The sequence below is a fragment of the Sphaerodactylus townsendi genome, linkage group LG03 (assembly GCF_021028975.2).
Source record: "Sphaerodactylus townsendi isolate TG3544 linkage group LG03, MPM_Stown_v2.3, whole genome shotgun sequence".
Lineage (NCBI taxonomy): Eukaryota > Metazoa > Chordata > Lepidosauria > Squamata > Sphaerodactylidae > Sphaerodactylus > Sphaerodactylus townsendi.
The window spans coordinates 173097652-173112776 of record NC_059427.1 but is presented as its reverse complement, the minus strand read 5'-3'; the positions used below and the strand labels follow the sequence as shown (position 1 = coordinate 173112776).

General features: G+C 48.1%; 1 protein-coding gene across 1 annotated transcript in view; it reads right to left on the bottom strand.

Annotated features, from left to right (window-relative positions):
* Positions 1-5847: 5847 nt before the first annotated feature.
* C1QL4 (complement C1q like 4) overlaps positions 5848-15125 on the bottom strand; it is a 43672-nt gene continuing 34394 nt past the window's right edge. Inside the window, exon 2 of the mRNA XM_048492169.1 lies at positions 5848-7767. Within this exon, the coding sequence (XP_048348126.1) occupies positions 7588-7767 (180 nt within the window). The 3' untranslated portion in view covers positions 5848-7587. The remainder of the gene's footprint in view (positions 7768-15125) is intronic.

Sequence of the window (15125 nt, the reverse complement as noted above, 5' to 3'; positions counted from 1 at the left end):
TATGCCACTGCTGTTCCCTAGCAACATCCGGTGGGCAACATCCAGTGGGCACACCTGCCTGTTCCATGTGCATGTTAAATGAAGTTACATATCAAGGGGAAGTTGTAGGCATCCATCTGCATTGATGCTGTTGTATATACATGGACAAGGTCTGAAGTTCTGCCTGTATAGAAAGGCATTAATTACCAGGCAGATGTTCCCATATGATGCTACATGTGGAGGTGAATGTTGTTTGGAGCAGGAACATGGAGCTGTGGTGCACATATGTTTGCAGGTGCCAGAGGGTGAGAATGATATCAAATGGGCTTGCTTGTGTGTGTTGTGCCACCTAGTCCAGTGGTGGCGAACCTTTGGCACTCCAGATGTTATGGACTACAATTCCCATCAGCCCCTGCCAGCATGGCCGATTGGCAGGGGCTGATGGGAATTGTAGTCCATAACATCTGGAGTGCCAAAGGTTCCTAGTCTGAATGCTGGTTTTTACACTGCCCAGCTGCACAAAATAACTCCCTTTTCAGCACTTTTCAGGGAGTGTTTCTTTTTCTTTTTTACAAATGTCGGCCTAGATGCCTCGTGCTGCGTGCCATGATGTTCTTGGCACACTCAATACAACATCTCTTCAGCACTGCCTGTCCCTTCCCAGCCTTGGGACCGGGCGCCACCATTTTGTATCATGTTGTACTGAAAAATGGAATGCTGCTACGTTTATAGAGTTTAAGTGATGAGTTTTAATTTATATGTATTATTGTGTTTTGTGTTCTGTTGTGCACTGCCCAGAGCCCTCCAGGGGTGGGCAGCTCCTAAATCGAATGTTAAAAATAAATAAATAAAACATGCCCCAAATGGTATTTTCTGCTTTGCAGTCTGAAGTGGTATCACCTGAAGATTTCATCTGTGCTCTCCTTGGCTTTGGACCGAGATCTGGTATCACAATACATTTTTAGGCGATATATATGGCCGTTGCTTCTGTGAGTCTCTTTGCTGCTGCTCAAGTTCCAATTTTGAATCTGCATGTTGTTTTCTTTAAGACCTGTTGTTCACTTGTGAGTTTTCCTTGGCGTTACTTTTGTTAGTACAAATATGTGCATGTGGTCACACATGTGTTGTGGTGATTATAGCCTGTTAGTAGGGTTGTATATTCCTCCGCCCCAGAACTCAATATGCTGGACCTCCTTTAGCGTAGGATGCTCCACCTGGATCCTAGTGTCTACCTTGCCCTGTTCCCCCCCCGCATCTATTTGAAAATAAAAATACATTTTGGCATTCAATGAACTAGAAACGCTCTGTTATCAAAGTACCATGTCCAATAATGCACGAAATAACTTTTTTTTAACAAAGGCATCATATAAAAATGAATGATAATTCTCACATTCATTTAGGTCTATATTCTAATGTGGAAGTGTACAACTTTTCGACCACTGCACCTCAACTGACCGTACTAACATCTTTTTTTGAGACAGAGTGTCATGAGCCAGTCCCTGGACACCGAGGACTCTGCTGCAGAGCCTGAAGACAAGGTGGAGCCGGCTTCTTGTGAGGAGGTACAGGCAGCAGAGCCAGCTCTGAGCCCTTCCCTGCAAGGCAAGGCAGAGCCTGACGCTGTGCAGCTGGGAGAGCCATCTCAGAGGAGCCAAGTAACCAGCCAGCTGCTCAAAGGAGACAGAGGGTACAGTTAGAAGAGTAAAAGGAAAAGTGCTCACATTGCTGCTAACTATGGCAGAAGGCTCTGTGAAATGGAGGCCTCTACATCTGAGTCTTTGCAGGATCCCAGTCTCAGTAACCAGAACTCCTTATATAAACAATGATTGCACTCTGCCTGAGTACAATGAGTGTACTTCCTGGTAAGCACCGTGTGCCTGGACACCCTTTGATCTCTGGCTCTCAGCCTGCCTGCCTGAGCTCCTGCCTGTGCCTTGAATTCAGACTGCTTTGACCACACTGTGCCTGCTGCCTGCCCTGACTCTGGACTGGTTGACCATGCCTCACATCAGTGATGTAGGTATAGATTTTTTATTGGGGGGGGGGGTTCATGGGCAGGGCCACATCCCCACCCAGCCCTGGGGCGTGGCCATGCCTCCCCAAGCACCTCCCCCGGCCTCAGTGCTTATAAAAGTAGCTCTCCGAGGCCAGGGATGGCAGACTCCACTGCCTTGCCCACCTCACCCCCCCAACAGCTGGGCTCTCAGCTGGCAGCTGGCAGTCCCTTCTGCCCTCCCCTCTGGGCAGAGGTGTAGCTAGGGAAAATGGAGCCCGGTGCAAAATCTGAGTTTTGCACACACACCCCCCCCATCGGTGGCCGCTGTGATGCTGGAATCCACCCCAAACAGCATCACTTACAATGGTGTTTAAACTAGAGAGCCCAAATTATCCTTTTAAATCCATCTTAAAGGGTCTGGGGTCCCCAGTTAAAAGAAAATTGAAAGTGATGCTGTTTTGGGGTGGATTATCCCTCATCCTGAAACAGCATCACTTCAATGTTTAATCTGGGGACCTCAGATTCTCCCTTTAAATCCATGCCAAAGGGGTGGATTTAAAAGGAGAACCTGGGGAAATTTTGGGGGGGGGTGCCTGCTGTCAGGGGTGCAATTGTTAAGCTAGCATCCCCAAACTTTCTGGGTATCTTTAGGATACTCTCCTGATGATACCAGCCAGGCTTGGTGAAGTTTGGTTCAGGGGGTCCAAAGTTATGGAAGGTCAAAGGTGTAGCCCCTATCTTCTATTAGCTCCCATTGGAAACAATGGGGGATGGGGCACCCTCTTTGGGAGTCCATAACTTTTGACCCTCTGAACCAAAACTCACCAAACCTGGTTGATATCATCTGGAGAGTCTCCCAACAAATCCCTGAAATTTTGATTCTGCTAGCCTAAAAGCTGCGCCCCCTGCAGGCCAAAAACCCAAAACACTAAAAATATATAACCCCCCGAAACAGTGGGCGGAGCTTTGGACATGTAATGGGGGGGTTGAACCTGAGAACACCCCCCCTTGCCTATGTTCTTGCCTCGCATGCTGCCCCCCCTTGACTATGGCTCACCCAGCCATGCCCCAGCTCCTGCCTGCCTTCAGAACACAAAGTATAGCCCCCTGAGCCACCTCGCTTACATTCCAGAAATCCATCATTCCCGTCGTTCTCACAGTTGTCTCTGATTCCCTGCCCACAGCTGATGGATGCCCGGTGTTCCTGTAACTCACATGGTAGGATCCTGTTCCAAACCACTCATTGTTCCAGAAATGGTTGATGTGGAAAAGGGGGACCATTCAAATGGGCCTGATGGTCCAGTCCAGGGATCTTCAAACTATGGCCCTCCAGATGTTCATGAACTACAATTCCCATCAGCCCTGCCACTTGGCCATGCTGGGAGAGGCTCATAGGAATTGTAGTCCATGAACCTCTGGAGGGCCATAGTTTGAAGACCCCTGGTCCAGTCAATATGCCATGCAAACGGTGCCATTTAAAGAGTGGGGTGTGTGGTTCTTATATCATTTGTGGTGTGTTTGCTGGAGGCTTGTATCAGATGTGAAACTGGTTGCGCTTTGGGAGGGGGGCTGTGTTGGATTGCAGGGAAATTCTATGTAATATATTTTTATATGTACATTTGGGGAGAAAAGTCTTGAAAGTCCTCTTACACCAAGATAGTTCTGGCCAAAAATGCATGGTTGGGAAGGCTAGAAGCTTGACTTTTCATGTGACAGCTGAGATTTTCAGGAAGCCGAATTATAGGCCCTTTCCCCACTTACCTTAAGCCCCGCGCTACTCTCCTAAAGTAGCGTGGGGTCCAGCTGCACTCCCCACTTCAGGGGCGGCGAGAACGCAGCCGCCCCGACGCTGCCTCTCTCGTGCCCCCTCAGCGCACGCAATTCCTGGCGCCTTTTCAAATGGCGCCTTTTGATGACCCCGCGCAGAGCGTGGGGTCGTGGGGAAGCCGGGGCGTGCGCCAGGAATTGCGCGCACTGTGAATTGCCCACAGCAACCCTCTGACGAGGGTAAGTGGGAAAAGGGCCATATATCCAACTTAAAATTTGGTGCTTTCTCTGTGCTTGTGGGTTGAGTACACACACAAGGGTGTCTGAGTCTACAACAGAGCTCTGGGACAACGTAAGAGCTTTCTCACAATGAAGCACTCTGCAGATGGGAACAAATATATAACCGTGTGCCAAAAGTGTGTGTATGTGTTTGTTTTTGTGTATATACATACAAGTGTGTTCTGGCACTGATGTTTGGTAAATGCAGTGTTGGCATTCAGCCATCGCGATGGTCATTGAACTGACACCATCAAAAGACAAGATGTGAGTCCAAAACCAGAGTATCTTTATTAACTGATAAAACACACATTCTGATCATTTAAAGACACAGAGTCAAGTGGTCCCAATCGTCTTGGTATTCCTGGCAGCAGTGCCTTCCTGACACTGAGTTCATGGCCATGCCCTGGGGCCTTTCCAGCAGCTTTCCGTCCATAATATGTAGCAGGCGCTGTCCAGATCCTCAGTGGATTTGAAAACTGCTAACACAAGGGCAGACATGCAGTTTGGACTGTGCAAAATAGCTCGGCTGCAGTGGGCCCCGGACTGCAGCTATTGACAATGGAAGGATTCTTTCTCTGTCTCAGAGGGGGCGGGAAGAAAGAGGCAAATGGGATGGCGGGAGCAGGCCAGGGAGAAACAATGGAGCGGGGAGAATGTGAATGGAGGTAAAATGAATGTGCAGATTAATTGCACGTAGTATGTTTGTGCATTGATGCATGCACATTCATGTACTTGTGTGTGCGTATAGCAGACACTTAATTGCTCTAAAGAATGTATGCAGCAAAGCACAAGTGTGTGATCGTTTTACTGCATACGTGGTGTGAGGTGTAAAGGGTGCGGCCTGCATACAATCTTCATTTCACATCACCTCTGATGTTTCATCCCAAATATGTATCCTTTCAAATTCAAATGTAGCACACACCCATACACAAACCTATGCACATCTGTGTGAATATTTGTGAGCATCGTTGCACATCTTCATGTATAGTCTGGGTTGGAAACATCTCAGGAGCATCAAAAGAAAAAAGGCTTGGATCCAGCAATGCAGAGACATAAACAGACTTTGTGCCGTTCTGTTTGTGCAAGATCTTACGCAAGGCCTAACAGCTTCTACCCGATATATTGCAAATGCCCAGAAATTGGTCACCCAGGATCCTGTGCACAAGAGGGGGGTACAATAAGTGTCGCTTTGCCACAAAAAGCTGCTGCAGTCTTTTCATGAGCTGTAGGCAGAGGTGGGATCCAGCAGGTTCTCACCAGTTCCCGAGAGTGGGTTACTAATTATTTGTGTGTGCCGAGAGGGGATTACTAATTGGGTCTGCTTTTCCGTTAGAAATTCCATTAGGTCCAAAAATCATAAAGTCCTGTTGTTTCCTATGTGGCTGGTTAGCGAAGGTAGAAAACGGGATAATTCTCCCTGTTGGGCTGTTTTAAAAACATGTTGTAGTAATAGGGTAAAGTTCCTTGTTTAAGGAAAGTATCCTTCTTTTGATTTCTAGAAACAAAATTAAGTATTTGAAAGTATTAAGTATTTGACAGGCAGTCAATTAGAGAAGTAGTTGTTTCTGTTGGCAGTAGACGATAGGACTTGCTATAATGAGTTTAAAATTATGGACAGAAAGATACCAGCTGGAAATTAGGAACTTTTTTTTTACAGTAAGAGTTTTTTACAGTAACAGAGAAATGATTAATGCCCTGCCCCCGGAATGCCCGGCCACGCCCCCGGAATGCCCCGCCCAGCCCCATTGGCGCTACGCCACTGTTTGAATCCCACCACCATGGGAACCTGTTACTAAAATTTTTGGATCCCACCACTGGCTGTAGGGCAAATGGAAATTTTGCGCTGGGTCCATCCTATGGGGTATCAGTGGCTGAGTAGGTTGAGAGATTCAGATGTGAGTGTTTGTTGGGTTTACTTTGGAGAGAACCTATGGTTGTGTTCACTTTGTTTAGTGGAAATGGTGTCTTTAATCGATACGGCTGAAATCTCAAATGCGCCGTGTTTGGGATGGCATCTTCAGTTGATTGGCACATTCTTCAGTTGTGTTTTAATAGTGTGCTCAGAGTCCTGTTTAAGGGCTTTGGGGATATTAGGCATAGTAATGAGCTATTAAGGGTGGAGCGATATTGGGATGTAGCTGTGTTTTACTGGCGGAAACTTATTATAACCAGACTTGGAGTTTATTTTTGGTTGCTGTTTCATTTCGGGAAGGACATGGCAGCAGTGAGTCTTGAATGGGGGACATATGGTTGCGATGGTGCATATTCTGTGGGTGTTGCTGTCGCATGAATTTGGATTAATTATGGTGGTCTGCAATCCTTGCCTGACTCCAAATTGGCAGCTTTGAAACGGGGTGGGTGGGTGGGGTGGGAACGGTCCTTGCTGGCAGGTGTATGTGTGTCAATATTTGCATTACAAAGGTGTATAACATGGCATGAAACAGCTTCCACTGTCCCCTGGGCAGCCGGCCGCAGTGAGATACTTACACACAAAGGCAATAGTGGGCCCCCATAAATTGCGGTCCTCTTCTCTTCCAGCTGAAAGTCTCTATGATGTGGATATCTATATATATTCATGCAGTTGAACACTGGATCTTTGTATAGGGAGCAGCCTCAATAATACTTGGCTCAGTGTAGAAGGCAGGAGGAATCTGGGGTTGAAAAGAGGAATCTGGGGTTGAATCGAGGGTTATTTTGATCTAGTGGGATTTGGAGATTCCTTCGGAAGGACAGTTCTCTTTCATTGCTGAATGGAGTGGACTCACACTGTGGAACCCAACCCCACTCATGATTTTTATTTGAATTCTGTCCTCCCACTGATACACAGCACTGGTGTCCAGCGTGTTTCCCAAATGTGATTATTCTCTGGGGGTCAGGGGAGGCAGAACCTCATAAAGGGAAACACCAATCTGGAAACGAAAGTGTGCTGTTCATTCTTTCACCCCACGCCCCCAGCGGATCTTGTCACTGGCTTTTCCTATTGGATAAATAATAGCCTATACATTAACAATTCCTGCCAAAGACAACCAATCAGTTGGTCAGCGGAATATATACAAGAGACATCCTTTTTTTTTTCCTGTGGAAGGGAACTAAGGAAATAGTTCACTTTCTCAGTCTTTGCTCCCTGGAATCATGTCAGGAACACATGATATAGAAACAGAACCCCACAACCTTTCTGCAGTGGTTTTGGACCTCACACTGCATGAAAAAACCTTTCCTTTGCAGTGAGTATATTACTCCAAACCTAGATTTTGCCTCTCTAGGAGTCATGACTGCTACTGAACAGGGCCTCATGCAGGATGATAATCTGCTACCCTGTATCTACCCCCCTCCCCAGTTTCGCATGCATCTTAAATCTTTTGCCCACCCTCTAAACAACATATTGACCCAAGGGGGTCTCCAAAGTCTCTCCAAAGTCTCTGTTCCGTCCTCGGTTGATTGGAACTAATAGAAGAGATGCCCGGGGGTCCAGGGAGATGGTAAAGCCAAGAAGAATATTGAACTGACCCAGAGGGGGGAAGGGTTTGGGTGGGCAGAAAGGGTGGGGGATGAGGAGCCCAGAGGGCTCAATCCGGGTAGATGATGAATCCAGAAAAGGTGCTGTACTTGTTGGTGTTGCCTCCGTGGACTTTCCCACCATCCAGCTTGATGAAGACTTCATCTCCCACGTCCAAGTGTAGGATCACACTATTGCTGGCGTAATCGTAGTTCTGGTCTGCGTCTTGCGCGATGGCGCTGGCACGGACCTGGGAGATATCAAAACCCAAACGCGTTAAGGCCGGAAACTCAAACGGGAAACACTTCCTCAATAACTGAACATACGTTTTAATGATGACGAGGATGATTGAGGGACTGGAGCGCCTTCCTTATGAGGAGAGGCTGCAGCGTTTGGGACTCTTTAATTTGGAGAGGAGACATCTGGGGGGGATATGATTGAAGTTATAAAATTATGCACTGGGTAGAAAATGTTGACAGAGAGACATTTTTCTCTTTCTCACAATACTAGAACCAGGGGGCATACATTGAAAATGCTGGGGGGAAGAATTAGGACTAATAAAAGGAAACACTTCTTCACACAACGTGTGATTGGTGTTTGGAATATGCTGCCACAGGAGGTGGTGATGGCCACTAACCTGGATAGCTTTAAAAGGGGCTGGGACAGATTTATGGAGGAGAAGTTGATCTATGGCTACCAGTCTTGATCTGCCTTGATCTCAGATTGCAAATGCCTTAGCAGACCAGGTGCTCAGGAGCAGCAGCAGCAGAAGGCCATTGCTTTCACACCCTGCATGTGAGCTCCCAAAGGCCCCTGGTGGGCCACTGCGAGTAGCAGAGTGCTGGACTAGATGGACTCTGGTCTGATCCAGCAGGCTCTTTCTTATGTTCTTAATTGTACCATTTTTGTACAGTGACATGCATTATATAAATTTTTCAAAATTAGCCGTAAAATATCTGTGAATATTAAGCATGTATATGATAAGATCAAAGCTTCTAAAGACCCAAAACAATAAAACAACTTCCAAAATAGGCTCACAAGAACTGTCAAAATATCAAAAACTTCTTGTTGGGCACTTTCATACATACAGAATAATCCACTTTCAATCCACTTTCAATCCACTTTGCAGCTGGATTTTACTGTGCAAAATAGCAAAATCTACTTGCAAACAATTGTGAAAATGAATTGAAAGTGCATCATGTACGAAAGTGCCTGTTTATTAACAATATATATATATATATATAAATTTTAGGACTACAATACCAAATCTTATTGGTTTACAATATGTGATCTTATGAACCTATTGTAGCAATAGTTGCATACAAGAGAATATTTCTGTTCCTAGTTGTTAGGGACATGCATTGCTTGTAAGGCCATTGTAGCACCCGGGAGAGGCAAGATGATGTTAGCAGGTCATGAGAGGAGGACAGAAGGGGACTCTCATCAGCCCGAAGGGGACTCTCATCAGCCCTTTGAGCTGTTGATGGGCAGGGCTTTGCATAATCCATTCCGAGAAGAAATCAAAGGTGTAATTGTCCCAAATGGCCTCCAGAGTTTTGCAGCCTGCCATCAACTTGTAGAATTCTCAAACGGTACGTATTTGCATACTTCAGCAAGCCGGGGGCAAAGTAAAAGATCTGCACGGGAGCCCTGAAGCTTCACACTGTTGATTATTTTCCAGGCATCCTATATATCAAACAGACAGTGCTTTTTAAGAGAACTGAAGGCGGTTTGACAGTTTTCATTTCCTCTGGTGCAGGTGCACATTTATTTTGTCGTGCTGTTGCCTGTGGATCGGGACTGATGAGATGTTCAGGCATCTGTAATTGGATCTTCCCAGCGTTGTTTTTTTTTAATAAGGGCAATTTTAGCCAGCTATCCAGGGGCCTTTTAGACAGAAGGGTTTAACCCTGCCATCCTTGCGTAGTTTTGCTAAATGCTTATACTTCCCAGGAGACCTTGTGAGCCCCAAGGTCTCCTGGGAACTGTAGTTCCTCAGGCCGTTTTTACTGTGAACAGGCCTTTTGTAGCCTGAAAAAGTTATCAAAAAGGAAAGGAACTAGGATAAGGGGGGAAGGGGGGTACCGCAGGAGGGAATGCGGAGGGGCCTGGGGGTGATTTTCTGCACCCCAAGGCGTGCGCCCGGTGCATGGCACCCCCCGTCCCCTTGTAGCTTCGCCACTGGTGCCCATGGACCCCCAGTGAGCTTCTGCAGCATTTGAATCCTAGCCTAACACTCTAACCACCACACAGTATTTTATGAAATAAATGTTGCTGTGGGATCATAGCAGATACACAGCTCTGGGTTTTGAGGGAGGAGCACAGCAGTTGAATTGTATTGTCGAAGGCTTTCACGGCCGGAATCACTTGGGTGCTGTGTGGTTTCCGGGCTGTATGGCCGTGTGATCCTCTGAAGATGCCAGCCACAGATGCAGGCGAAACGTCAGGAGAGAATGCTGCTAGAACACGGCCATACAGCCCGGAAACCACACAGCACCCAAGCAGTTGAATTGTTTCAGCCTCATTTCAAAACCCAAGGCATCCTCCAACCTGATTTGCTTTGCCCATAGCCAGACAGCAGTTACAGAGAACCTGTTTCCCCATGTGCTGCAGGGCTTGATTTGGATCAGAACCATGGCATAGCGGGGGGTGGGGGAGGACTTTTGGCTTCTGTTGCCCATGCCATTTTCCCAGGCTGAAATGGCCTGAGGTGGGGTGGTTTTCTTTGCCGTCTTGTAGGGCTCCACAAGCTGTATTCAGTACAATAACTGGACAATTAACATGAACTGGTTCTGGTGGGTTTTCTGGGCTGTGTGGCTGTGGTCTGGTGGATCTTGTTCCCAATGTTTCGCCTGCATCTGTGGCTGCCATCTTCAGAGGTGTATCACAGAGGGAAGTCTGTTACACACTGTGCAAGTGAAACGTTAGGAACAAGATCCACCAGACTACGGCCACACAGCCCGGAAAACCCACCAGAACCAGTTGAATCTGGCCATGAAAGCCTTCAACAATACAATTAACATGAAGATTGTATGGAGGAGGAGGAGGAAATTCCTGGGCTCTCCGCTGTTCTACGGCCCTTTCTGCACAATCCATTTAAAACGTTTTGAGAGCTCAACAGGCAGTTTCATACTTTTTGGACATGCATAATCTGCTCCTCAGCAAACAGTGAGGGGTAACCTGAGTACTCGAATCCCTGTTTGACATCGTTTGGATTGGTGAGATGGTGCTTGCAGCATTTCAAGCATCTCTCCTCAGCTGTATGGGCTGGGCACTGAAATTCTCAAGATGCTGAATTCTGTTCTAAGCGCACAGATTCTGCACTTCAGTGGTGCCATCAGACCCAGGGAGTGGATACAGCGCTGAGCAAACTGAATAGCTATTAAACAAGGAGAAACAGCGAATAACTGAAGATCAATAACAGGAAGCCAAGGCTCAGAGACCAAGCCGAGGTTAGTCCAGACATCTGCGTGTACATCCCAAGTGGCTATTATTTCCCAGCCCTCATCCATGTATACAGAAGCCTTCAGTACATGTAATGCCTAGATCATTGAGCCTTCTGCCTGAGATACATTTGCTACTGTGACCTGCAAATCTGTGGTAGCATATTTTGGCTGGTAAAGGCAGAGGCATAGCTAGGGAAAATGGAGCTCGGTGCAAAATTTGTATTTTTATTTTTAAGTGTTTTTTCAGTTTTTGGCCTGCAGGGGGCGTGACTTTTAGGCTAGCAGCGTCAAAATTTCAGGATATCTTTAGGAGACTATCCTGATGATACCAGCCAGGTTTGGTGAAGTTTGGTTCAGGGGGTCCAAAGGTATGGACCCTCAAAGGTGTAGGCCCCATCTCCTATTAGCTCCCATTGGAAACAGTGGGGGATGGGGCACCCCTTTGGAAATCCATAACCTTGGACCCCCTAAACCAAACCTCACCTAACTTGGGTGGTATCATCAGAAGAGTCCCCTGAAAACTCCCTGAAATTTTGGTGCAGCTAGCCTAAAATCTGTGCCCCCTGCAGGCCAAAAACTGAAAAAATACAAACAAATACAAAAAACAAATCTGAAATTTTTGCTGCCCCCCCAGGCGTGCCCGGTGCAACACGCACCCCCAGTCCCCTTGTAGCTCCGCCTCTGGGTAGGGGTAGCTATTCTGGCCAATGTTTTCTCTTTGCCTGACAGACTCAAGTAATATCTGGCTTACGTCTCACCTATAAAAACATCTGCAGCCTGCAGCCCTGTGTACTTGGGAATGTGCAGATGGTCACAATTGGGGATTATTTCCAGGTGAGCATTCTACAGGATCAGGCTGGATTCTGTTATGGCTTCTCGGCAAACCTTCAAAAGGTGTCTTGAATAAGAAACATTGTTTTGGAATCTGTTTCAGGATCATTTAAGCATGGGGTAGAGTGGGGGGCTAAGGTTTGGGAGGCCCATGTTACAAAAGCTTGTTTTGAGAGTCAATATGGTGTAGTGGTTAAGAGAGCACCACACTTGTATCTGGAGAATTGGGTTTGATTCCCTGCTGTCCCACATGAGGGCCAAATCTTAATCTGGAGGAACTGGTCTTGAATCCCCGCTCCTCCACATGCAGGCTGCCGGGTGACCTTTGGCTAGTCACAGCTCTCTCAGAACTCTCTCAGCCCCGCCGACCTGCTGTAATACCTGCTGTAATGATGGCCTGCTGTAAGCCACTTTTGAGACTCTTTATGGTTGAGAAAAGCAGGGTATAAATCCACACTCCTCTTCTTCTTTTCCTCGTGCTGAGGAGAGAGCAGGAGGAGAACAAAGCCCTTCAGACTCCAGACACACAGCTTGCGCTAAAATTCAGCAGCAAAGACAACGCTACATACTGAAGGTACTCTGGCAATTTGAAAGGTCGCTGTTATATATTTGATATTAATAATTATATCCAGACCACTGAGGAATTGCAGGGTCATGATACAGAAGCAGGAAAATCGCCTCTGAATGTCACTTGCTTTGAAAAAGCTACGGAGTCACCCAGAGGCGTACCTGGGGTAAATGGCGCCCGGAGACAAATTGTCTCCAGGATGCCCCCCAGGCTCTGGTCCCCCCTCCCCTCCCCCAGGCTCTGCCCTGCCCCCCACTGCCCTCGACCCCATCCATGTCACCATGGACATGGGCAAGGTCTAGGGTGCCCACCTCCCCCCCAGACTTCCCCTGCTGGCTGGGCTCCCAGCCGGCAGCCTGCAGTCTCTTCTGACCTCCCCTCCGGGCAGGCCAGAAGAGACTGCAGTCCCAGCCTCGGAGACATTCTTTTATAAGCACTGAGGCTGGGGGGTGGGGCTTGGGGAGCTGGACCCCAGCTGGCAGGGGGGGAAGGAAGGGAGCGGGGAGTCCAGAGCAGGGTTGAGGGTGCTTGGAGGCAGCAGGAACTCCTGCTGTCTTGTCATTTTTGCATGCCTCAGATGGGGTCGAGGCACGCGAAAATGAGGAGACAGCAGGACTTCCTGGTCACGTGGGGGGGTGATTTTGCGCCCCCATGTGACCAGAAGAGTGGCACCCAGGGACAAGGAAAAGGTACCCCTTGTCCCTAGGCAGATACGCCACTGGAGTCACCATAAGTTAGTTAAGACTTGACAGCACTCTCCACCACCATATGGTTGATGGCAATTGTGAATATAGCTCTTCACAACCCACAGAGTACTGCACTCTGTACCAAAAAAACCCCAAAGACATCAATATTAGCTATGCACTGAAAGATCTGATTCACATATAGCTACAATTTAGGGTCCCTTTCCTTTGCAGGTAGATGTATGGCCCTTCCCGCTCAGCTACCCTTTCCAAAATAACACACCAACACAATTTAAGTGGATAAGAAAACTGGCCATAGCCAAAGAACTTTATTCACAGAAAGCATAGGATAAACTAGATGGCGCAGCATGGGGGGTGATCCAAGCATCTGGGCAGCATTAGTGCTGTCCCCCAGAGCAAACCAATTCCTCAGCCCAGCTGCTGGAGGAATAAACCAAGCGAAAGATTGGAGTGAGACAAGGACCAGACCGGCGAAGTGCCCATGATTGGAGGCCCCATCCAACTCACGCTAGGGGCGCAAGCTTCTTAGCCCCCCGCAGGGCGTTCCCCCCGCAAAGCTTGCTACACCTCCACCTCCTAATGAGGTGTGCTAAACAGGGGAGCTCCCCCAGCTCCCCTTACCAGCGGAAGATCCCTCATGCGCAACCCGCCACAGAGCAAGGACGGAAGGGAAAACCCCTCCCCTTGCTCCCGCCATCACCTCCTAAGCTTTCAGCCAATCACACAAAGCTGTTCTAAGGCCATGGAGCCACCGATCCGTACCCAAAGGTGATGTGCACCCCATCCCGTCTGTACAGAACTTCCAGCTTACAAGAGATGTCCCCATGTGGAATCCCCTGACCCCCAAAATTTTGAACAGAACGCAACACCATCCAGCAGATTCTTGCTCTGGCTCCATTCATCCGACGTGGATCCACCGCTCCTTTTCCAGCTGCGTCTCTGCAACATGTGAGACCAGAATATCATCGTGTCAGGAAACAGACGGTGAATGGAGTCCAAGTCCGATAACATAGCTTGCAGCAGCTGCACACTCTTCACTGCAGGGATGTCATTCTCTCCCAGCTGGATCACCAGCACATGAGGAGGGCTGAAGGTCTCCAGCTTGATCCGTAGAAGGTCATGCCAACGCATGCCTCTCTTCCCAAGCCAATATAGCCTTAACTGTTGATGCAAGCCCAGGTTCCGACCCCAACCAGAAGCTGCTGCATGTCTGCCGGCCCAGAAAATGATGCTGTGGCCAACTAGCCAAACAACTCTCTGAGAACCTGGAAGAACTAAGAACCAACACGAAGAAACGCACCCCCTCTATTGCTGGGGGATTGGTCTGATGTACGTTTTATAGGCCCTAGATCGCCACCTGCCCATGTCCATTACCCGGCTAACCGAGGCTCCCAGCCCAGCCACGGTAGATGCCGCACCTATCCTAAAAAAATGAAGACCATAAGATGCCGCTGGGAGGTGCAGGGCAGAGAGGCAAAGCCGTAACACAGCCACCAGCTGATAACGCGAGAGGCAAGAGCCATCTGCGTGCACAAAGAAAGGGCTCTGACCCCGTGGGCAAACGGACACATATGTAGCCACATCCTTTACTGGGCAAGGGCCAGGGGCTGAGGCCGCTTGCATAGAAATGCAAGTGCCCCTGGCTAGCTGATTTGTCTTAGATTGACATAGCCTCACTAAAAGGGTATGACCAGAAACCTGAACGCCCTCAACGTGCAAGGGCCTTTCACTGGAGTGTTCCCGAGAAGGTGAAACTATCTCTCCACTTCTAAAGGCCCCGAAAAAGGCCAAACTGAAGGCTGCTTTAAAAAGGCAAATTTCAAATGGGGACGAGCAAATGCGAGGGAGTGTCTCAAAAATGCAGGCAAGCAAATTCAAAGAGATTGGTAAGCACATGTCTTTTGCCTTAGGGGCCAAACGAACCCACCCCTTCATCGCCTGCCTAATTAGGAAGGTCCCTGTCTGGTCTGGTATCCCTGAGGCTTTACAATAAGAGGATACTGCCGCCAAATGCAAACGCATTGTGATAGGTGAACGGCCTTGAGAGCGGAGGTAGGCA